This window comes from Trachurus trachurus (assembly GCF_905171665.1).
Source record: "Trachurus trachurus genome assembly, chromosome: 13".
NCBI lineage: Eukaryota > Metazoa > Chordata > Actinopteri > Carangiformes > Carangidae > Trachurus > Trachurus trachurus.
Window position 1 is genome coordinate 18,775,478 of NC_139892.1, and position 24,058 is coordinate 18,799,535.

Below are 24,058 nucleotides of genomic sequence, written 5' to 3' on the forward strand. Positions count from 1 at the left end.
GTCTTTATCTCCACAAGTATCTTTCAATGAGCATTCACTTCCCAATTCAGCCCTTACACCATTTCTCTATACCATAGACACCATTGTGTGTTTTTTTAATCTCCACCCACCCCCCCTGTCCCTCAAGCATAATCTTTTATCCGTTGTATATGCCATTGTACCTTTATTTACCCTCTCTCTCTCTTTCATTCTTTGCTCTCTCTATAATTTCTTCTCTCCATCCCTCCAGCCAGCCTCTTTCCTCACCATCACCTCCTCCTAAGTCTCTCCATGGTGATTGTATCTGGGAGATAAGCCGGTGTCAGACATAAAATGTCCTCCAATTTCTCTGTGTCTGCTGCTGGTGAGAAATGAATCGTAGACTGAAAGATAAAGTCGAAGAAAGACGACAGAGGTGAGAGGAATAGAGTTAGGAATATAGAGAATCGGACAGGTAGAGGCGACAGAAGCAGCGATGGGACGGCCATGGAGGGGGGAAAAGGCAGAGCTACTGTATACTGAAGCAATAGTTTGACATTTGAGAAAATATTCTTTCATATCTGCACAGCTAATATGAAGCCGGAGGCAGCAGCTGGTTAATTAATCTGCCAAGAAACAGTCTTACGCAAAACCCCTTTGTAATAAAGCAAAATGTCAGTTTTATTCTTCAGTTTCTGTGCAGATTTGAAAACCAAAATCACCATTCATGAGCTTAGCGCAGAGGAACTATGTGACCTTTGGGCAGAGCTACACTGTTTTTACCTGTTTCCATCCTCATTATGAAGCTAAGCTAAGCTAACTATACAGTAGCTGCTGGATATACTGTAGCTGCAAAATCTACCGCACAGACTTGAGAGGGATCAAACTTCCTATTGAACCCTCTGCAAGATCTGTTCCTCGGTGGTGCAGTGGTGCCTGGAGCCCGACTGTGTGGAGTTTGCATGGTCTCCCTGTACCTCAGTCTGAAGACATCCACATTACTCTAAAATGTGATAGGTGTGTGGCCATGTAATAAACTGGTGGTCGAGTGGATAAGTTATAGATAAGTGAGGTAACATGAATATTCATGTATCGTCAATAGGCCACAAGGACAACTGCACTGTCAGTGAAGTTAGTTCAGTCACAAGTGCTGCTGTTGGTTTGTGTTTTTGCCTTCTCTGTAATATATGTTCTGTCAGTTAGAGGTGACTGAGGAATAAACAGAAAGAGAGCGAACGCAGGGAAAAGATGGAGGTCGTGCAGAAGCTCTGAGGGTGACAACGACCAAAAATAGCTTGTACGCCAAACCTCTGAGTGATATTTGGTCCCTGTTCTGTACTGTACCTCTCCCCTTTAGCCGGGCTGGGGCAGGACAGCTAGACAGTCGTTGTCTGATTGATTGCACAGAAAGGGAGAAGAGGAGAGTGGTTGCCATAGGGACGGGGAGAAGGGCCTTTTTCTCTTTTCTTTTCTTTTTTTTTCTCGAGGACCAGTAATTGGTGATAAACTTGAAGGGAGGGGCTGGAGGGTGGTAATCAGACGCAGTGAAGCACGACGGCCTTCACAAAACTGAAGAAGTGCCGCAGGACTCGGGTAGAGAGTGTGTGTGTGTGTGATGAGAGTCAATATGTGAGGCAGAGAAAGAGCGGGAGACAAAATCCTGTGTGTGTGTGTGTGTGTGTGTGTGTGTGTGTGTGTGTGTGTGTGTGTGTGTGTGTGTGTTTTCCAGTCAGCTGGAGGTGACTGAAGACAAGGTGTTAATGAAATGTGTTAAAGGAAACTGTTCAGACGAACTGTGTCTAGCTGAGAGACGCTCCACGTGGCACTGCACAACATCGAACCCTCTCAGGATCACACAAGTTCACTACACACAAACGCACCTGGGAGCTGTAGGCAACAGCTGATTGCACAGAGATGCATGAGGAGAAAACCATATACACATTTGCTTGTATATAATAATAATAATAATAATAATAGTAATAATAATAATAATAATAACACAGCTACATTTATATCAATTCATGACCATCTGTGGAGATTTCTTTTCCTCACTGCCCTCTTGTTCTTGTTCTCCACAAAGGTCAGAGAGCAGGGTCAACCAGGGAGTGTGTGTGTGTGTTTTGCACAGATATTCTCCTCAAAATCTGATAAGTGTAAAAATATCAGGTTTTCTGAGATTTAAGAAAACAAGATATCTGAGCGTGAATGATGTGATAAAAGTAAACTCATTTTTGCAGACTGTTCAGTTTGCAGAATGAAAGAGTCACACATTTTGAAATCCTCTTTCTGTTGTCAACAAAACAAACAAAACAAACACACCCATTCATCATCATTGAGTGTGTTGTTGTTGAATCACAGATGTTGAAATGTCTATTGTTATGAGCCCTTTAAAGATGCCTAGTTCCTGATGTTCTACTGCAGAAGAGATATAAAGTCCTGTCTGTGAAATTGGAAACTGAGATTTGTTCATTTGATATCCAGTAAAGGTATCACATGCTAATCTGATATTTGTACTGCTTTTTTAGAGGTATGATTATAATTCAGTTCTGGTAAAGCGCATGGCTAAGTGATCCATACCTAAATATGAATTGTGATGGCAACAGCCACACAGAAGAACACCCACAGTTCACCTGAGTCATTGCAGTCAGCCACACCAAAACAAACTCACTTGAAGTGTCTTAATCACTTAATATCACTCAGTACGATTGCCCCATAATCGGTTTATCTGCTTTAACCTTTAATCTGTTACATCAATCATTTGATTTGCTGTTGTGTTACCAAGCTTGTTGGGAGCTCCCTTTCCTGGTGGAGCTGAAGGTGAGGCTCAAGGCTGAGGACTCTTTAATCTGGGAGCTGATTGGGCCTCAACTGTTAATTTATTATTTTGTTAGTTAGCTTTGCTGAATAGGACTTAGTTTAATGGCATCCATTGTGGTGATCCATCTGTGTGTTATAGATTTGGCCAAGCCACTATGTTCCCTCAAGGCTCATTGTGTTCAGTCAAATCTTTCAATTGACTTGTTAAAGGTTGAATGAATCATACTTGTGTCAATACACCTTCTGTCTTCTAACATCTGTTTAAGTATTGTTGTTGCCTCACAGTTCAGTCCCTAATAACGTACTTTTTTATTGAACCTTTATTTATTATTATATTGTTATTTATTGGTTGTCGTTTGAGATTAGATCTCTTTTCCGAGGGAGACCGGCCAAGGCTGAACTGGCTGAACTGGTGCACAACAATTAGCCTATAAAAACAATTGTCATAACACTGTTACTGTTACTATTGTCCCTGATTCATTTACATATATACTGTACAGGGACCTTTAGTTGCCTGTGACGTCCTTATCTTTACTATGAACTATCTATGAGGAAATATCAACACCAAAAAAGTCAACTCAAGCTGTGATGACACCGTTACAGTAAAGCCTCCCAGACAACAGGTTTCTGTTCGTAGACAGTACGTACAGTATTTTCACTATACAGTTCATTTGTTTTGTAATTTCAGCCGGTTGCAGTGGGTGTTTGGGGCTGCTAGCATCATTTTGCACAATTAAAGTCAAGTAGGAGAAATCTAAAACACACACAGTAATTATCATCAATATTTTTAGTTCATTTTTGTTGACATTAGATATTAGTCTAAGCTCTAACTGTATAGTCCAGATTGGCTGCAGGCCTGCATGTTTGATGGGTAAACATGTTAAATTCGAATCAATATTATGCATCGGTCTGCTGACCTGAAGGAGTTGATGAATGTACCACCGCATTCATTAATTAAGGCCTTACATAAACATAATTTGGCTCATGCTTGCATCAGTATGTTGCTCGCTAGCTACAAAGTCTCTTGGGATGAACTCTCTTCTGGCTCATCTCTCCTGCTGTTATCTGTTCACCATCTCGTTAAGACGTTCTCTCTGGCACTGAGAGTGATGGCGTTATGGAAGGGGCTCCAGACCTCCGATTAAAATCTCAAAAACTATTTAATTGAGGTGCAAATGATGTTCATCTCACTCCTGTTGACAGGCGATGTAATTCAGTGGTTTAATGAGGAAATAAGCGCACTAACATAACAAAGCAAATCTGCTGTGTTGACAGCTTCAGAGGAGATTTTCACCTGTGAGTGCACTACTGTACAAGGTTGCCAAGTTTTTCCAGCATGAGCCACTAAAATAAATTCAGAACAGATGACAGAGTGGCTCTGGCTCTTTAATCTCTCATGTCTCATTATCAGAATCTAAACGACAAGTCATTAGAGGATCCAGTGCATGACAGGGAACAAAAAGCTTGGCAGAAGGCAGATGTACTTTCACCTGTACACATCTCTCCACACCTCTTCAATCTCACTGACAGCTGCTCATATCAGCGCCGTTGTGCCTCTGAACTCCAGCGCTGACATATCAGAGGCTAGGAAAGAAAAGGCCCACGCTGCTTTTTAGTGTGAATCTCCTGATACGCCTTGACACCACGGCTACAGCCTACCGATCTGAAATATAACATTAGATAAAATGCAGTGCGGCCTCCCACAGTTACGCCTTTTCTTTTCTTTTTTCATAGTCAAAATCAACACCTTTTGATTTGATGTGATGTGGTCGGCCTTTCTTACAGTAACAACCAAGCAGAAGATCAAGGGTTTCTGAGGATGAAATGGTCTTTTGTCTCAGACCAAAGAGGAAAAAAAATGTGTGAAATCAGTTACCTTTGCAGAACTTGTAAAAAAAAAAAAAAAAAAAAGCTAATCAGTGGTGGATTAGGACGTTTTACAGGGGGAGGGGTGGGGAGGAAGAGGAAGGTGAGGTTCTGGCAGGAAGCAGAGTAATTATCCAAATCTGGACTGATGTCTCACGCAGCTTCACACTGCAGGTGAGTGTAGAGGGTGAAGTGAAGGACACGAGGTGTGTGACAGGTAAATATGATTTGTGGGTGAGGATACTGCAGGTGGTTGGGGTACTACCCTGTTAATGAGAGGTGTGAAATCCAACCCAGGACTGGGTGTCGTTACCTTTAAAAAAAACACTGAATGACACTTTAAAATCAAACATCACCTATACACCATAGTGTTTTGTCCAATAAAAAAGAGACATAAACAGTACAGATTCATTCAGTTAGTTCAGATTGGACTGATGTGATTCTGCTTGTGTGAATTGGAAACTGAAGAGATATACCCACAGGTCCACCTCCTGCAAAATTCATCTGTGCAGAGAGTAGAGTCAGCTCACACAGAGCAATTTTCATTTAATCTTTCGGCAGGTTCATTTAAAAAAAAAAAAAAGAACTGATCTGCAATTCAAAACAAGTGTCGCAGGAACCACGAGGGCTACGTCCAAAACGTGTCTTGAGATAAATGAACCCAAATTCAACAACATCCCCCAGATTACAGTTTTTAAAGATGAGTGTTTAAATACATTAAGCAAAGAATTTAAAAAAAAAAAAGGGACTATGATGCCATTCTGCCATGTCGGACTCTCATCCCATACAAATACTTTTGGTACAGATGGTTTGAACAATTTGATCAAATGTGGAAACATAGCATAGTGAAGTTATTTAACCATATTTATGCCTTTATTTGGATAGAGCAGTAAAAAGGAGACAGGAGGCCAGGGAAATAGAGATAATGACATGCTGCAGAGGACCATGGGTTTGAGTCTGACCCACGGCCCTTTGCTGCAGTCAGCAGTAGGTCCATATGGTACATGTTACCAGGTGAGCGCCCATGTTTCTACATCTTAAATGTCTCATTATCAAATATTGTGAAGGGACTTAGAAACACCACCACACATGTAGTTCACACTTAGCGCTAAGTCACAGGTTCATCCCCTGTATTGATTAATTCAGGACTATGTGACTATACCATGTGAGCAAACAGTGACTCTCTGTCATTATGGACTCTCACTATGGACTTTCTATTGCTGGCTGGGTTGAGGCTGAACTTGTACATCAGCTGATGCAGAACAGCCTGCAGTGAACGCCAATTTAAGAGCCACTCACTCACGCTGCTCTCTGAGTGGAAACAGAGAAAACAGGTTCACGCAGGTGGATGCGCAGATTTCAGTGGGAGGCCGGCGGCTGCTGTTGTCCCTCCTATTGTTTGCCTGCTCTAGGTCTTGGGGCACACTGTGCTCAAGTGAAAATGTGAAGGTAATTTTTTGGCGCTGGCAGGTGGGCTGGCAGGTCCTGGCAGTTGGTGCGGCCTGCCACCCTCCAAGTCCGCCCCTGAAGCTCATTTACTCAGTTTTGACTTTATCTCCGTCTTCCATGTGCGGCCCCTTTCTGCACCACACTCATCTGTCTTCATCCCTCTCTGCTTTATGCAACTGCTGCTTTGACCTATATAGTAAAGGCCATTTTAGAGTGTGTGGCTATGTTTAAGCATCCTCCCTTATGTGCGTGTTCCACCCCGGTGGGTCTCCTGTGCGTGTGTGTGAACAGTATAGTGAAGGTCTCCTGTGTGCGAGTCCCTTGCGGGGCTCTCCGGTGTGTGTCTCGAGGTACAGAGTGACCCTGATGTGTCAGCTCTGCTTAGAAGAACGAACGTAGAGCTGGTGGACCACCGTGACTCACACACACACACACACACACACAGAGGAAACCTCCTCAGGGCTCTCCCTATGATCACTGTAACCCACCCACACACTCTTGACATTTTTCCTTGAAGCACGTCCTATAGGCTTCTGTAGTGCAGCGTGACATTGTCATGAAACCCGCCGGCCCTGCAAAACTTTCTGTCCTTATGTATTTGCAGTATATCTACATATATATAATGAGTGTATGCTATGTTTTTGTAGCCCAGCCTATCTTGTCTCAGTTACCCTGTGGGGGAAGATTAGAGTTTGACTGTGTATGTGCTTGTTTGTGTTTGGTGCTTTTATTGAAGTGAATGTAAAAACAAGTGGATGTCCATGAGGTCAAGGCAGAGCTGTGGGGCATCAACCTTTTGGAAAACCACATTTTTGAGATTTAAATGGAAACATGTGCACTATAATTATATGCATGTTCACAAAGACATACTGTAACACACACACATATAAAGTACACAAGCTAAGTAGCTGAATGTGTTTATTAGAGTTTCAGAGATGCAAAATCAGTAAAATGCAGAGTAACAGATTTAGAAAAGAGACACACAGAGAGAATATACACCACATATATAAGTATTCACCACCTCCTTTACATTTTATTGTTTTAAAACACTGAAACACTGTGTAGCACTAAAGATGGTTTGACTGATTGAGCTAAAAAGAAATTAAACCTCAACAGGTTATTGCATTAGCTGAGCTGTACCATTCAGAGGGGAGACACATAAAACGCATTAGCGCTTAATTACCCCTAAAGATGCAGTGAGATCCATCCCATCACTAAAGAAATGAAGAGAAGATGGCACAGATGTGGGGATTCCACACATTGCATGATGGGAAAAGAGGTGCACTAAACAACTGCTGCACTGGCACCTCGTTCTGGTGCTGTAAACCACTGTATGACTCCAAAACATTTCCTAGAAATCACACAGGTGACCAAGAGTTAATGTAAACCAAGATGGGGAGTTTAGCTTTTTGATTATTCTACAGTATATTGAATTCTGTGATTGTCACAAGACACGATCTACACATCAGAACGGACGCTGGTGGTGGCAGCGTCACGTTACGTGATGGCTGACGGGGGTGAATACTTTTTTTGATGATTAATTTAAAGATATTCACTTTCACTTTTTCTGATGATCAATGTCACTGAAGTCTCACCAGTGTTATAAAACAACAAAACACAAAGCACACGGCAGGATTTTACTTTCTGTAGGCACTATAATAACATCACTGGAGTGCTGAGGTCTGAGCTGGATGGCTTCTATTAACACATACACACTCTCTCATACACACATACACTGTACTGTATATACACATTTTCACAGGTGCTGTGATTAAAAGGTGTTTTAATACTAACATTTAGCTGAACATCATGATGCCTCACTGGTAGAAGTTGAGCGATCACACTCTACAGCGCAGCATCCAGTGTCCTCTGCTGTCCCAATAAATAACAGTCTTTACGAGGAAAACCTACAGGTGGCACAGAGGATGGTCAAAGGCAACTGTTGACAGGTTAAATCCCTCAGGAAAAATATATACAAATTTGGACCAAAGTACAAAGAATGATAGAAGATTATGTTGAACATAGTTCGTTGGATGAACTACAAAAATATACCGCATAAAATATTCTATATTGTGCACGACGACCAGTGCAAGTAATTAATCATCTAAACCTTCATAAATACTGCTGGTTAATAACAACAATGCCCAAGTACTGTGTATTACCTCTAAGCGGCGCTTTAGGACAGGAGGCAGTGCTGAGAACTGTGTGAGGACAGGAGGAAAAGAGCGAGAGACCATTGGGACAGATAACACTAATGATCAGGTTCAAGCAAAAAGAAGATCAGCTTTGAAATGCATCCTAGAAAAAGGAGCACCGAGTTAAACTGAAGACAGAATAAAGGACGATAATAATAAATCAAGTATTTCTCTCATTTTATCTCATATTCCAACATGTTTTGCCCTCACCTGTGACTTTCTTTGTTTTTTTCTCCAGCACTTGCCTCTCCTTCCATGATTTCATACCTGGTAAAACTTGTCCCACAAACACGTACATATATTCACGCATAGTGCACATTGACATCACTGACACAAGCACATATACTGTACACCACCGACCGAGGTTTTGCACAGCGCAGGCAAAAGTCCCTGTGGTGTAACAGACACTGGTCCATCACCTGTCATTTCTCAGGTTTTTCTCAGGCCCACTATTGGTCCCAGTGGAACAAACTCCAAGTGTGACCAATCAGAAATCAGCTCCCAGTCTCTTATGACATCAGCTTTGCTTACGATAGCAATTATTCAGTACTGAACTGCAGGATTATCCCAAAAATGTGATGAGGAATAGAACAGAAAGAGAGCTAAAAACAGCACAACATTAGACATCTGATTCAGCTACAACTGCACAAGTAAATCTATACTGTCTTTTAAAAACAAAGATTTTCTAAGCCCTCGATTCTGGTGCCTAGAATAAACTGTTTTTTTTACTCAGCATGTCTGACATGCTTCTGTCCCATAATACAATTGAGCCAAATGCCACTGACAGGAAACAGTGCAACACACAGACTTGGTCAACGTTGAGCTGGGAGTGATTCAGGAAATCTTCAGGGTGATTGGCGTCCTTCAGACGGGTCTCAGTGTCGTTGTGATGCCACAGCTCCCAGATGCTGCTGCTGTTCGTCAAGTCAGATTCTCTTGTGCAGGGAAACCAGTGTCGCTTAGAATTTACATGCGATCCTGTTGTCTGAAGTTTTTGGTCCAGTTCATATTCAGTGGAGCAGATGGCAGTGTAAGGCCACGATCCAGATGGAGCACGAGTGTCCGTCACTCTGGTCCACACGGTCTCAGAATGATGATGTAATTGGGACGTTCTACTGATGAGGTCAACCGTCCACTCTTTAAAAAAAAAAAAAAAAAAACAGTCAGGCAGTGATTTAAGACAGAGTTGTCAACTTCCTCTTCAGAAACATATTTTTAATCTATTGCCACAGACTGTAACTAACGCACAGCTTTTATCCTTTAACCCCAAAATCAGTTTCACAGCATTTTCAAAGTCCCCTGAGAGATCAAGCTTAAAAATTTCATCCTGTCTGCGAATGCCTCGCTACCATGGCAACCAGATATGAGGCTGCTGTCATGATGCAGACTCAATAAGCAGCGGTCAAGAGCAAGCAAACAGCAAATACAAACATGGACTAATAAACTCACAGCTCAGCTTAAACTGAGTAGTAAATAATGTTTTATCTTTCACTCAAACAATCCAGTATTTAGTTCAGACTCTTATACTACTGTATATAATAGTCTTATTTGCTCTCTAATGATTGGCACATTACTGATCAATTTTTCTATTTAAATCTTCCTTTAAAGCAGAAGTAAGCGGAATGTTTGTGTAAATATAAGTCTTAAATAGTTATATCTTCCGACAGCAATCACTTATATAGAGTGTTTGGTCCGAAACACGGGTCTGTCAGTCACTCTGCTCTGCTGTAAGCCGAGAAGAAAACTTTCCTTGTATCCTACAACCTTTATCCTCTGTGTGTGCACGCCAAGGGGGCAGTTGCATAGACTGAGGACGATGCGCGTGCGTGTGGTGATGTAGGGACGAGGGCGGGGACTGCTAACTCCATCCGCTGACAGGAAGTTAGTCAAAACGACTGGATCACTTACTTCTGCTTTAATTCATCAATGGGTTTGTAAATGATGGAAATTAGTGAAAAATGGAAATTAAAATCACAGAGGCAAAACAAACATTAAAAACTGTATTTTTTTGTAAAATCCACATACTGTAACAAAACTTCATTCATTTACAAATTATCAAATATGACTAATAACCTCTTGATCGACTAATTCAATCATAGTAATTAGCCACAGCCTGAGCTGTTTGTCCAAGTCAAAGAGCTACAATAAGACTGTCAGCTTAGAAAACATCTGCTTTTTGATGAGGTTATAAACTCAACATCATTGCCATTTATTTACATAATTAATTGTGTCATTATTGGATTCGTAATCCAAAGGAAAATCACTGCTAGAGTACATTCTGATTCACTGTACTGTAACATACTAAAATCCTATTAAGTGCTGTCATATGAAACTAATTCTATATAAAAAATTGTCCAGAATTTATGATTTATCTAAAGTTGCGTGAAAGTGTCTTACCTATCATACTGTGACCATTATCGAACATCCCTAAGGAGCTGAAAGATAAACCACAGAGACGTTATTCCACAGCTAGAGACTGACAGATGGGGAAATTGGGAGTTGAAGACAGAGAAATACAAGGAGGTGAAGACAGTGATGGACTGAAGTCAGAGGGGAAATGGAGAAGATGAGTGCGAGCCTAAGAAAAAAAAGTGTAGATTCAGTGGTAGGAAAATCCAACTGTCATAGCAATATATAATTGGATCCACTTGAAGAGTTTATGAGGAGGACCACCTTGTGTGAGCCGAGGGTTTTGCTCCATCACTTCTCACAGGGTATAGGACATATCAATATGCAGTCGGTCTCCCTCCTCCACCCCAACATACACAAACATCCTGCCTAAATCCTGCGTCTGCTGCCACCGCGTCCCCAAAGCAATCACACCACCTCTCACACTTTCAACAACAATGTATCTAGTCAACGCAGTGGATAGATGAAAATCAATAGAAGATTTCAGGAAGGCACAGCACACCTGGAATCGTGTTATTGCCAATGGGAGCAACAGCAGACTGAGTGTATTTTCTTTGTGCTGCTGCAGTCTGCAGAGACCTAATGAGAGGTATGTGATGGCTACGAACATCAGGAGGGCACAACTGCATCATCAGATTGCGGACATTTGGTCCCACAGCACTAAGAGCGAGCATGGAGGATTATTTTTGGATGGGTGCACTCAATGCCTCTATGAAAATAAGGGGAACAGATGGAGAGAGGGTGATACTGATGTTGCTGAACAGGTCTGGTCTAACGTCAGTGTGTTTCAAATATAGTCCAATGAACTAACAGTGATGATGTTTGTCAAATTCTTGCCAAGGCTACAACTCTGTGAGCTGATATGGCAACAGTCCTGTGAAACAGTGTAAACCATAGTCTGCCTGCAGGCCTGAGTTCACCTCAAATGTGTTATTCTTTGTTCCTGTTGTTCCCTTGGTGTTTTGAGTGTCAGCTTTGGTAAACAGAATAACGCTTGTTGAAATTCTGTTTTTGTTAGTTCTCAGTCCAAACCTCCTGCAATATGATGATGCTGCTGTCTACTCCTCTTTATATCATCTGGATTCTTAAACATTTTTAGACCCCGACACAAATTAGTCATTTTGTGGGACCGTTTAAGAACCCAGATCTTGTCATGATGACTAAATCACAGAAGAATCATGAAAAAGAGATTATCATCCTGCACAGCCATGACCCCAAACCGCTGTCCTCTTTTTTGACACGATTGAATAACAAAAAGAAAACACCGTAGATGACGGATGTTGAGCTTCTCGTGCACCATCTTACGTCATACAGCTGTCTGAATAGAAATTCAATAATACATTATGCAACTTGTAAGAGATGAGTGCAAATTGTTCTGCTCTTTGGTGAGGACCAAGGTTTAGGGTCTGGACCTGTTCAGCATGAATGTCTCTGATTAGCCCCCAGCTCCAGAGTGAGCTGCCTGGTTTGTCCTAGATTAGTCCCAGTGATTGGTAGGTTGACTCACAGCAAGTGCGTCTTGGCTGAAAGCTGCTACGCTGTTCCGCATCTCATTCTCACTGCCACGCAGCGGTATCAGGGACACGTTACCGTGACGCGTATCCGGCACCGCACGGTTCACCCGTGACTGTTGGAGTCCATCCTGAGGCCACACGTTGCCGTCGTACTTTAATGAGGAATGGACATGGCCCAGAGGGAAAGATGGAGAGAGAGGGAGCCAGATGAGATTTTAAAGAACTGTCACAGACAGAAGCATTTCACAAATATCAGCAGGTTTAGGAAAACTCAGATTCTCTATTCTTCTAATTCAGAACCACTTCAGAGTTACAGCATGTGTATTAAACCTCATCAACTCATTGTTTTTATGTGTGCGAGTGTGTGAGATCGCACCTGGATACTGAGAAAAGTAGCGTACCACTCCCTCATTTCTGACACAGTGTCACAGCAGAGATACCTGGAAATAAATAGAGGGTGATAAAGTAAGGGAGACAGTGTGATAAAAATCAGGAGTGTGTGTGTGTGTGTGTGTGTGTGTGTGTGTGTGTGTGTGTGTGTGTGTGTGTGTGTGTGTGTGTGTGTGTGTGTGTGTGTGTGTGTGTGTGTGTGTGTGTCTGTCTGTCTTGAGGGAAAACAAGTTGGAGAGGAACAGATGTGCTGACAAAACAAAGGGAAATTTGGAAAAAGATCCACCACAATGACAAAGTCAAAGACATTTAATAAACCTTGGCATATCCTCTCCAGTGGCAGCGCCAGAACATAAACACTGGCTGTGATTTCAGATTTAACCACCCAGCAAAGAGAAACATTGATTAGGAGCTCCAGCATTCAACTTGTGTCGCTGACTGTGAAAAGTGTGTTTATGTCTCTGTAATGTCTCTGTGTGTGATGGTGCATATTTAATAGCACTCAGGTTCCTGTCGCATAGCCCCCTGAGTCATCAACCACACTGTGGTGCTGAATAAATAAGTTTTATTTATAATTGTTATCAGCACCGATTTAGACTGCAACGATTATTCAAGGGCTCTCTACTGAGACACAACAAAACACTAAAACAGACTCAAAAACAAAACAGCATACACTATCCAGTGTGCAACACACATCAATTTAGCTACAGTCAGGAAAGTTGGCACACACGCTAACAAACCCTCACACACACGCAGACAGACATGCAGAGAGACATGCAGAGAGAGCTCCTCCCTCTCCCTAGTTCATCATTGTGCATCATTAGGGCTCAACAGAGCTCATTAGTGCTTGTTGGGATTTAAAAGAGGACAGTCACTCTGTTCTCGTTTGCATACCTCCAGCACATGCTCATCTCCTACAACTCATTTTAGCCTCAATGCCATTAACCGCTCCTTTAATCTGCACTATCATCTACAGAGGAGTAAATGCTAATCATTCATCATCGCAGGTTTCCATGAAGCTGAGTAACAGGGTAAACATTTACATAATATTCTGAAAATGTATCATTGTCCCTGTAAGATTAAGAACAGAGCCAGCAAGAGTGTGCTGATAAAACGGTGAAACAAAAAAGGGAAATTAATGAGTGTTTTGATGGAATAGAGGTAATAACAAGATAAAGCTAAGCATAACATTAAAGAGCAGGTGTGTGAGCAAGATCGGGAGGGAAGTTCAGCACTCAGCACCTCCTCGTACATTCATTTTTCTTATCTCTAACCACTCGCCCCCTCACTACGTTTTCTTTTACTGGCAGTAAATACAAAATATCTGACTTTGTACACAGTGTCTCACCTTTAGTGTGGCATTTTGTTTTTCTACCTTCTTCTTCTTTCTCCACCTTCCTATTTTATTTGTCTTCCACACTCCCTCTCTGCTTCTCCCTCTCAGGTGTGTTTTTTTGCTGTTCGGGACATGACAATGAAGCGTAACCAAGAGATGATGCTGCCTACAGCGTGACGAGAACTGCACTCCCATTACAATGGTGCTGTCTACTGCTGCTGACAGTGTAGAGCCCACCGTAACAAGAACACACTGTCACACGTGAAGCACGCACGTACTAACCTGATGCACACACACACACACACACATACACACACACACACACACACACACACACAGTGGGATGTACTGTATACGTGAACAGACCTGGATTAGAACAGAGGCAAGGCTACAGGAGTACTTGTGTGTTTCTCTCATGGGTGGAGCCGACCTTTCGTATGCCTCTCACGCAGGGATCTGACCTGTTTTCGTCTACCTACAGAGAAGCTGCCAGCTTCCTCTAACATTTGAGATGTTTACATGTGTATGAAAAATGTGATTATATGTCAGAACAACTGACTGAATGTGCACTGAAGGATGCACACCGCTGTAGAGAGGCACATAAAAAAACTACAGCAGTGACAGTGTGGCACTGTGGCTCTAAAAGACATTTCAAAAGGGACTGAAATATTGGACACATGCATATGAACGAGGAAAAGATAGATAAGGAGAGCTAATGGACAAACACACACATACACAGAAGAAGTATGCCTTTGGGCTGTTTCTCAAAGTGAGCTGCAAATTAGTCCAAACTAATAAAGTTATGTGAAATTAAGAAGTTAAACAACTTTGATTTGAATTTACATAATAATGAAGTTGAGAAAGCAGCCCATGGAACCAAAGTTGGGGTTTAGTGTGGCGAGATGAAAGAAAAAAAAGATTAGAATAAACCATGTATGCTTGTTAAAAATGACAAGATGAGCAGGACAAGCTGGAGCTGTGAGCGCTCCGGGCTGACAGCCATGTATTGTGTATAAAAGATAAACATGGACAGCTACTCACCACTGCTGCCTCTCTGGTCGCTCTTGTTTCTTACTCTCAAACACCACTGTCAGTCCCCAACTAGACACAGACAGAGAAGGAGACAGAACGATTAAATTAGTTAAGCAGCAGTACTGCACAATCATCGGCAATGGATGGTATAGTTAGGATACTTACTTGGGCTCAGTCTGCCCCCTAGGGGTCACTGCCATTAACATTCAAAATTAAAGGACCTAAGTTTAGTCATTAATGTTTCACAAAGGTGGCTCTGAACCTGTATATACACATGTACGGTATATGTGTATAATAGATGTATGTTATATGTATAACAGACATCATGTTTCTAAAGTTTGTCAATTTATTCATCTAAAAGTACTTATTATGGTTGCTACCGGTGATTAAATTATTCAAACCATGCTTTGTTATATTTGTTCCTCCATACAGTATGTATATAGCTTGCCATTACAAGTGGTTTTAACCAGTACGCTCACAGACAGAATCAGCCACATTGTTTAAACATTAAGAGGCGCTCAGATCATTAAGTGGATCAAGATTAGAAACTGTATATTCTAAATTTTCACTGACATTAAGAAGAAAGAAAGACGAATCAACAGATCATTGATGTTTTATTTTTTTCTTTCTTCTTCCTTCTGGTAAACTGTCAAGCTATCGCTAGTCAGATCAGCCACCTGTTGCTATGACACACAACTGTCATCAGGGGGAGTGCATGTACAGTACTCACCAAGTGGGAGGACGGAGCTTCTTCTTCACACCTAGGTAAACCTTTAGATTTTTCACTGGCCATTCACGCTCTGCACGGTTACTCTGACAGAGAGAGACATGGACAAAGTGATTATGTCTGTGACAGGCTACAAAACCAAAAACAGAGATTGTGCAAGAGCTTTTTGTCTATCTTACTCTGACTTCCTTGTACATTCTCAGTGAGTTTGTGTTGAGGATGAAATATCTGTCGTGGAAACTTCCAGTGGTCAGTCCCAAACCGAGGATGCTTCGCTCCTCTCTGAATTTCATCATCCCGTGTTTGGATGCATCCACTCTGCTGGCTGCAGGGCAGAGTGAGACACTGATGAGAATAAATTAACGTGCAACACTAACAACAACGGACATCAGGGAGACACGGAGGCTGACCCATTCCTCCACACTTGGCTCAGTGCGCTTGGTTACGCACACACTTTGGTGACGTTTTGCCGGCGGAACGTATATTTACATATAGTGTGCAAGCATGGATTAAGCGGCCAAGCGTGTGGGGGTATATTTAAAAGCAATCGGGACACACTTGACAAGTGCAGCCTGTGCCATTGCGCACACTAGCACAACTACGACGACACACTCACACACACACAGCACAGCAACAACAGTTTTAATAACCAGTGCTGCTGGATCACAGTCTCATCTACTCCAAAAGTGTCTCTATGCGCAAGATTCAGATCATAAACATGTAAACCCAACTCCGTGAGTAAATAAAACAAACAAGAAAAACGAAAAAATAAAAACATGAACAGAGCATGATGAATATAAAATATGACATTAAAAGTCATAATTATGAGATAGAAAGTTAGTTTAATTTTATTGGGATAAATTCAATCGTATTTCCTAAACGGGCTTGTGGCTCCCGGTGACAGCGGACTTCACCGTGGTGCATTGTGGGATTTATACTTGGCTAAATACCGCTCGGATGCGGTCTTACCTTAAGTGTGGGTAAAGTGCAAATCAAGCGCGCTGCACTTTCAGTCGTTGGAGAAACGGGACACACTTGCGCACTGACACTAAGCCCATGAACGCGCACGCCAAGTGCCCAAGTGTGTAAGTGTGATCGAGTGTGCATATTGGGACAGGCCCACGCTCTGTTGGTTTGTGCACTTACTCAGGTAGGTGATCATCGCATCCATGGCAAGATATTTCTTAATGAGTAGATGGGAATCAGTGCCAAAGGAGTGAAGGATGGGTAAGACTCGCTCCTGATAGTGCAGAGGACGTTCTGAAGGAGGCGCAGAGACACACAGTGGACACAATGACAGAATCAGAAGCAACGTCACATCATTTCCTTACATTATCTAGAAGACTTTAGTTTTTATTTATGATGAAGTTTCATTCTGAAAAACAAAGAAAAACACGCACTCTCCAACAAAACTCTCAGGAACAAACTAAAGAGGTGCACGGCCAAAAGATAAACTTAAAGAAACAAAAGAAAGGCCAGCAGCACTCGTGTCCTTCTCATTGTCTTTTATTACATACTGCGTCGGCGCTTAGCATGCACAAACCGGTTTCGACAACGTCTTCCTCAGTGCTGCTGGCCTTTCTTTTGTTTCTTTAAGTTTCATTCTGACCCATACTTTCATTTTTAATTCTGGCATCTACATCTGCCAGTATTATTCCTTCTTTATTCCTCTCCCCACCTTTCATTACTTTCTGAGAAATGACTGGAAATCGGCCAATTGAGTTGAGTGTCACTGGCATTTGACAAGCAGCGGGGAACCAGATGGCTCACATACCAGGCTCAAAACAAACCACAACACACCGAGACCGAGTATCATTTAGCCTCTGGAGTTTATGTGTCACTTTGTGGCTACGGGTGAAATGGAGAGCACTTTAGAGTCTTTGTGTCATTGTTTGTGTTTTGCTGTGGGCCTTTTCATCTTTCATGTTAACCTGACAAAGCTTGTGTTCAGTCATACAGGTTGTTTCCAAACCAAAATGTATCTCGACTCTGCTAAAGAAATGGTGATGGGAAGACACAACAAAACAATTAAAATCTATTTACGGTAAAATGTATCAATTTTATCAGTTTTATTTACTCTCTCTGTCTCACCCATTTCCTCCTTGTCGCTGACCTCCCAGCAGCTCCAATACTCCTTGTCTTTGACTGTGATTTTGCGCCGGTCAAGAACTTCACATGTCAGCTCTGCTGCCGTCATAGAACCAGGAATCTGAGCGGATAAGAAACACAGTTACTACAGAGTTGTTCTCTAGCAGTGAGGCTGCACACTAGTGCAAACTGTAAAGAAATATTATCTACTTTGATTAAGTCCAGCTCACCTTAACATGTTGTTCTGCTGTTTCCCTCTTTTCCTCCAAGTACACAGTACAGATGAAATGCCCTCCGGGTTCAGTGCTCTGAAGTGACCAGTGAACACAACACAACACAACACAACACAACACAACACGAGAAGTCAGGCATCACTTTAACAGTTTTAGGACAACAAAGACCAGGACAGATAGACACACTGCAGTTGACAAATGACAAAGTGTACAGCAACTTAGTTTATTAAAATCTGTGTGTGTGTGTGTGTGTGTGTGTGTGTGTGTGTGTGTGTGTGTGTGTGTGTGTGTGTGTGTGTGTGTGTGTGTGTGTGTGTGTGTGTGTGTGTGTGTGTGTGTGTGTGTGTGTGTGTGTGTGTGTGTGTGTGTGTGTGACTCACAGGAAACTTTGTGTTGAGTTTCTCTCGCACTTGGATGATAACAGTAATCTCTTCTAGCTGCTTCTTTAGCTGCTGCTCATCCACCTGCAAACAAGTATGCACATTTTCAATAATTACACAATGCAAACAATGAATCAGTCAACAGCCGCCATGACGCTATAATTAAAGCATCATGCCAATCTTAAGATCTCAATCTGAAATCCCCACTGGCATTTCATATCTCTTTCTCAGGAAATTAGTGCCTCATGTTGAGCTAATGCCAGTTAAGATAAAATCGTTTGGAGGTTGTCTTCCATGGGAAGTACATATTGACAATGACTGCAGGGACTCTACTCTACGCTCATGAGAGGAAATCCCATCACCACAAATTTCCTTCCTCTCTCCCTAACCTCCTCCTTATTTTCCCCATCTCTCTTTCGAATGAAATTTCCGGAAACAAACAAATAGTACTTTAAGAACATAATCTTATTAGCACACAATCTAAGGGCTCGATCAGAGCATGACAATGATGTACATTTAAATGCTACTGGAAATATTAGGAGTGACTGGAATCTGTTCCTGAAAGTAGTATTTTTTGGTGCTTGATCTGGCAGCCAATATAAGATGCCATTTTATTTGACATCTCAACCTTTTAGAGCTGTGCTCTCAGCACTGTGTTCGCCATTTTCTGATGTCACCACTTAAGATAAGTGAATCATCTTACAGAACAAAATGCTGTGGCCTCCCATTATCCCCCCTGTCTAGAGTGAGCAATGAGTGTGACCTCAAAGATGAGTGTGTAGTGCTCTATGAGGTCCTCTACAGCACGGCCAGCAGTATAGTCCTTCCCATCAGTCTGGAACAGAGTGGGACCGAACACTATGGCCAGGTTATGGAGGTTCATCTGGTTCAGCTCAGAAAAACGCTGCACACTGAAACACATGCAGGAAAACACACGTGGGTATGTGCTGCATACAGGAGAAATACAGGAGGATTTCAGTGCTTGTGTGGGCTGTTTCTCACCAATAGAGGTGGTTGATAAGAGCTTGTAGTGTAGCCTTGTTGACACGAGGCAGTCTGTCGAGTAGCTGCTGGTACTGGGAGATTTTCTTACTTTCATCCTGAATGGCTGTAGTGTGAGACAGACAGATAGAAGAAAGGGGGGAGATTTTGAATACACGGTAAATACAAAGAGAAAGAAAATAAGAGTGGCAGGAAGTGCAGAAGAGAAAAATGTAAAGCACAGGATGAAAGTGTAAGGTACAAAAGAGAGAACATGATGGAGGAGAAATTATCAGTAAAAAGAGACAGAGAAAGAAGAAAAAAAACAGACAGCGATAGAAAGCTCCCGATACAATTTCACTGTGGTGCTCAGACATAGACACAATTTTGCCTGCAGAAAACAAGCTGACACTCCACAGTTTCCCCATTTAATTGCCCTAACTGGTTTTGAGATGTCAGTCCCTAAGACATGTTCTGCCAAGCATTTACAACAAATGTTTTTTGAGCCAAGATAGCAAGATAGGGACTGATAAACCAAGTTAAATAAAGTCCACAGTTTGTTCTGCGGATCCTACTGATAAGCCAGGGCTATTTCTATTGTATTTACCTTAAAAGTCTTAGTAGCAAGTACAGTATGTCCAAATGTCATAAAATAATAATCATTACTGTCTGCAACTATCTGCATACTGTAGCTAAACCCCACAAGATCTAAGTGGAAAAATGATTTTTTTTTTTTTTTTTTTTGTGGTTCAGGGGAAATCAGAGAGCTTTTAATTACTATCATAGCAGACAGTGACAGTGTAGTCTTGTGAGTGTTACCAGCTGTGCTAAGCCAGGTGCTGCCATCCTCTGATGTGAACAGTCCTTCTTCTAACTCCCTGAAGAAGCGCTTGAGTGTGTTGGAGACATCGTCCACCTGGTGTTCTCCCTCCTTCAGACGGAGACTGCGAGCATCACGACGAAATCTCTCGCAGAGTCCTGCCACACGTGAGTTCACACCGCTCTTACGATAGATCCCCTCAGATGTTAAGCCTAGATAAAACCCACACAAGATAATGTTACAATAACAGGAAACACACACAGACAGGTACACACTGTGACTCTTGAAAAGGACCTACTGTAGCAACAAAAATGATTTTGTTCTAATACGTTCAGTGTAGACTCCTAAATGTGAAATGAATTCATAAGACATCAGCGTGTCCTAGGTGCAAACCACTGCTGAAATGACTCAGTGAAAGATAATTGACCAGTGGAGGGCTTCTGGTTATTAAAAAGTCCTTTGTGATGTTGGCAAATCAGCTGTGGTTGGTGGCAGTGACTCATAATTTAAAACCTGTTTCAACCAGATGTGTGTTATATGTGAGAGCTATGATATGATTATAATGTAGTTTCATTATGACAGACTTTAACCATTTCATCTACTTTATTTGGGAGTTGTATGTGCTTTTCTATGGCAATAAAAAAAAAAAGCAAAACAAAAAACAAACAAACACATAATACACAACATGAAGGATAATTATGCTAATAGTTGTTTAACAATGAACAACCGCTACCAGTAAATGGAGGCGAGAACAAGGACAGTTCTAGTTTCCTGGAAAGATGACCACAGAGATTAACATTCCTGACCGGGTAGTAGAGGATATCATCATAATGAAGACACCCACACACACAAGGACACACACATACAGCTCTATACAGCCTTGTTCACACAAGAAGATACAATAAAGGGATGGAAATAAGAGCTGAGTGAAAAGGAGAGAGAGAGGGAGAAAGAAAAGGAACGATCAAAGAGAAGAGGATGGGGGGGGCTGACAAAAAGGAGACAGAAAACTAGCCAGAGTGAAAATGGCAGGTCAGCTGGTGGACGGTGGGTGGAAGACAAGGAATGAAGAGTCATGGATTAAAAGGAGAATACAAAAACACCACGGAGGGGAGAAATGGAGGTGGAACAGAGTTGTTTTGTTGACTTGGTCTAACTCAGAGCCAGAACTCCTGCTATTATAGTCACATGAGGACACACACACACAGAAAGTGCCAAGTGTCCACACACCGTGAAGAGAATAAAGGGCAGACTTAAATACAGCAGTGTAAGACTTTAAAGGTGCTTCTATGATTTAAGTATTATGATTATGCTGTGGCCCTCCGCATCACTCTTCTGTACACCTCCACGTGGCGCTCACCGCACTGAGTGATGTAGCCGATGCAGCTGTGGACGATGACGGGTATGTCTGTCTCTGTGAGCTGCTGCTGGCTCAGTGTGTCTCCTCCGCTCCCTGCTGCCGTCTGGATCGCCCCGCACCACCCTGCAAAATCCAGCTTCCTCTCTCCTTCTATGTACAGAGTCCTGAGAAGACGGAGATAGAAGAGTTAAAGAGAGACAGTTAACAGTGAACAAGTGGAGAGGGGACACCTGAGACCGTTTTTACCTTATACAACTGGAATTGATAAAAGTGCATCTCCTTTTAACATTACAACTATCACTAGAAATGTAATTCTTTCCTCTCACCTGCCTCTCTCCACCAGAACCAGCACCTCATTGTCTTGTTGGATGGCTGTAAAACACAAATGAAGTATAACATTACTCCTGAGAGCCACGCTTTAAGTACATGGCTGTTGTTCAAAATCACTGTATTCCTTATACAGGATTGTGCACAGATAATAGGATACGTGCAGTTAAAGTGCTGTTTGTGTTGTATTCACGCATTTGTGTTTCCATGTTTCACTCACAGAGTTCATTCAGTTTGCGGAGGTGGATCTCCTCCCCCTCGCTGTCCTCCAGGTAGGCGTGAAGTGTGGAGCCAACCAGAGCAAACCAACCAACCTTAGATGTTTGAAGGTTCAAGCCGTCTTTGCACTTGAGCCGCCCAATCCGTTCAAAACTGAGCCTCAGTAAAGGCTCTGCGGAGGCTGGGATCAAGCACTGCAAACAAAAGGCTCACGTTGTAGCTTTGTAATACAGTACATGGCACATTTTAAATTATTTCCATTCTCTTTTAATGATGATTGAAGCACTTCCCTGTTTATTACAGAAACCCTCCTCAGTAACTAACACTAATTAAATCCTTAGAAGAAGGGTTCTGCACAAAGCTCATGTAAACACTTCACTGAGAGTAGAATTACTAGAAAGAGAGTGGTGTGATCAGTAACCGAAACAATCCTTATTTGGGTCACGTCATATTGTCTTTGCGGCTGGATGTCCAGGAGCCAAGGATGTGCTGTTCCTCTACCATCTTGATCAACTTTGATCAAGGGGATGTCATGAATGGTATCTTGTGAAAAAAACTCTGACACATCCAGTGTTTTTTTGTTTTGTTTTTTGTTTACAATAATACCAGAATTTTGAGAATGGCACACTTTGCTGCATCTATTTCAGCATTTAGCACGGGCTGCATTTGTCAGAAGGTCAAACTCATTCTCGTTTCATTTCACACCATGATGCAACACAATTATCTGTAGTGAGTGCTGTCCTGATGGAAAATAACTGACACAGGAAACAGGTCAGCATTAGTTACTCCTGTTCTTACTGCTACACAGCATTTCCCAGTTTAGCATAGCAGGAACTGGAAATCTTCCATGTACAGTAACAGTGCTCTCTATTTTCAACACAAAAATGGAGGATTATTTTATCAAGTCTTTCAAGAACAAGCATCTTTACCTTGGCGATAGACTTGACCCATTCTTTGTGGCTCTCTGGATCATCAGTGCCAAACAAATAGAGACGCTCTGACTCAGAGTAGAGTTCAAAGGTATTTTCGTACCTATAGAAAGAAAGGTGAGGAGTGAAATGAGTTGTTTTGTGATGTTCACACATGCATTTGGCACATTTCAATAGGACAGCTGAATCTGAATAATAATGTGGATATTTAATTTTAGACATGTATCAACTCATTTCTGTCATTTCAAACAGGCAGTTGGGGAAAGTGAGACCGCTGCTGTATGAGTGTGTTTATATTTACCCATGTCTTTCAGGTGCGTCAACAGCCAGACAGACAATCTCTGAAGCCTTCAGAGCTCCATTAGGATTTGCGTTCTTGTCACTTTCATAGTAGCTGAAAGTGCCATCATTCAGCATGCACCAGCGACGACTGAATTCTACATGGAAAAACATAACAGGAAAGTTTAGGCAAGCATAATGTTACCATAATGAATTTCTTGCAGGATGTAATAAAGTTCTTCCTACTTAAAGCTGATGAGCCTTTTACTGTGTTGTTCTACATAACTTTGTTTAGAAAATGGCTGCGGGTGAGTCTATGTGGAAAGTGTTAGTGTTGCATCGTCTGTACGTACCCTCTTTGGCTTTGCGCTCTGTGATCGCGCGAGCCATGGATGCAGTTTTGTAGAGGAAGCCATTGTGAGACACACTAGTTGGTGCTGAATAAGGTACCGCATCCATGTCCCCGCCGATCTCTGATCGTGGCAACTCTGCAGAAAAGACAAACCACGGGAAACAATTATACAACCTACCATACAGGGTTTAATCGTCTGGGTGTCTGAAATAGCGCATCTGGTAAAGTTAACACCCAAAACACTCCTGGGTATGGCAGGAATGTCTGTTTGGTTAAGTAACATTTTGAAAAGTCATCATTACTCAGAAACCAATGTGAATGGTACAAAAACAAAACATCAGAGAAAACTGAAGGAATGCTTATTCAATTCTTAACACAATAATATCAACAGTATAAG

The 24,058-nt window shown here is 42.0% G+C and overlaps 1 protein-coding gene across 1 annotated transcript in view; it reads right to left on the minus strand.

Annotated features, from left to right (window-relative positions):
- Window positions 1-7,022: 7,022 nt before the first annotated feature.
- Window positions 7,023-24,058, minus strand: part of arap1 (ArfGAP with RhoGAP domain, ankyrin repeat and PH domain 1) — a 47,374-nt gene continuing 30,338 nt past the window's right edge. Inside the window, exons 15-34 of the mRNA XM_083984615.1 lie at window positions 23,663-23,797; window positions 23,332-23,467; window positions 23,031-23,133; window positions 22,103-22,295; window positions 21,882-21,927; window positions 21,556-21,719; window positions 20,195-20,407; window positions 19,397-19,502; window positions 19,158-19,305; window positions 18,395-18,478; window positions 18,012-18,089; window positions 17,785-17,902; window positions 16,840-16,953; window positions 15,873-16,018; window positions 15,697-15,779; window positions 14,976-15,035; window positions 12,585-12,648; window positions 12,202-12,360; window positions 10,683-10,720; window positions 7,023-9,422 (exon numbers count right to left, since the gene is read on the minus strand). Of these exons, the coding sequence (XP_083840741.1) occupies window positions 10,700-10,720; window positions 12,202-12,360; window positions 12,585-12,648; window positions 14,976-15,035; window positions 15,697-15,779; window positions 15,873-16,018; window positions 16,840-16,953; window positions 17,785-17,902; window positions 18,012-18,089; window positions 18,395-18,478; window positions 19,158-19,305; window positions 19,397-19,502; window positions 20,195-20,407; window positions 21,556-21,719; window positions 21,882-21,927; window positions 22,103-22,295; window positions 23,031-23,133; window positions 23,332-23,467; window positions 23,663-23,797 (2,171 nt within the window). The 3' untranslated portion in view covers window positions 7,023-9,422; window positions 10,683-10,699. The remainder of the gene's footprint in view (window positions 9,423-10,682; window positions 10,721-12,201; window positions 12,361-12,584; window positions 12,649-14,975; window positions 15,036-15,696; window positions 15,780-15,872; window positions 16,019-16,839; window positions 16,954-17,784; window positions 17,903-18,011; window positions 18,090-18,394; window positions 18,479-19,157; window positions 19,306-19,396; window positions 19,503-20,194; window positions 20,408-21,555; window positions 21,720-21,881; window positions 21,928-22,102; window positions 22,296-23,030; window positions 23,134-23,331; window positions 23,468-23,662; window positions 23,798-24,058) is intronic.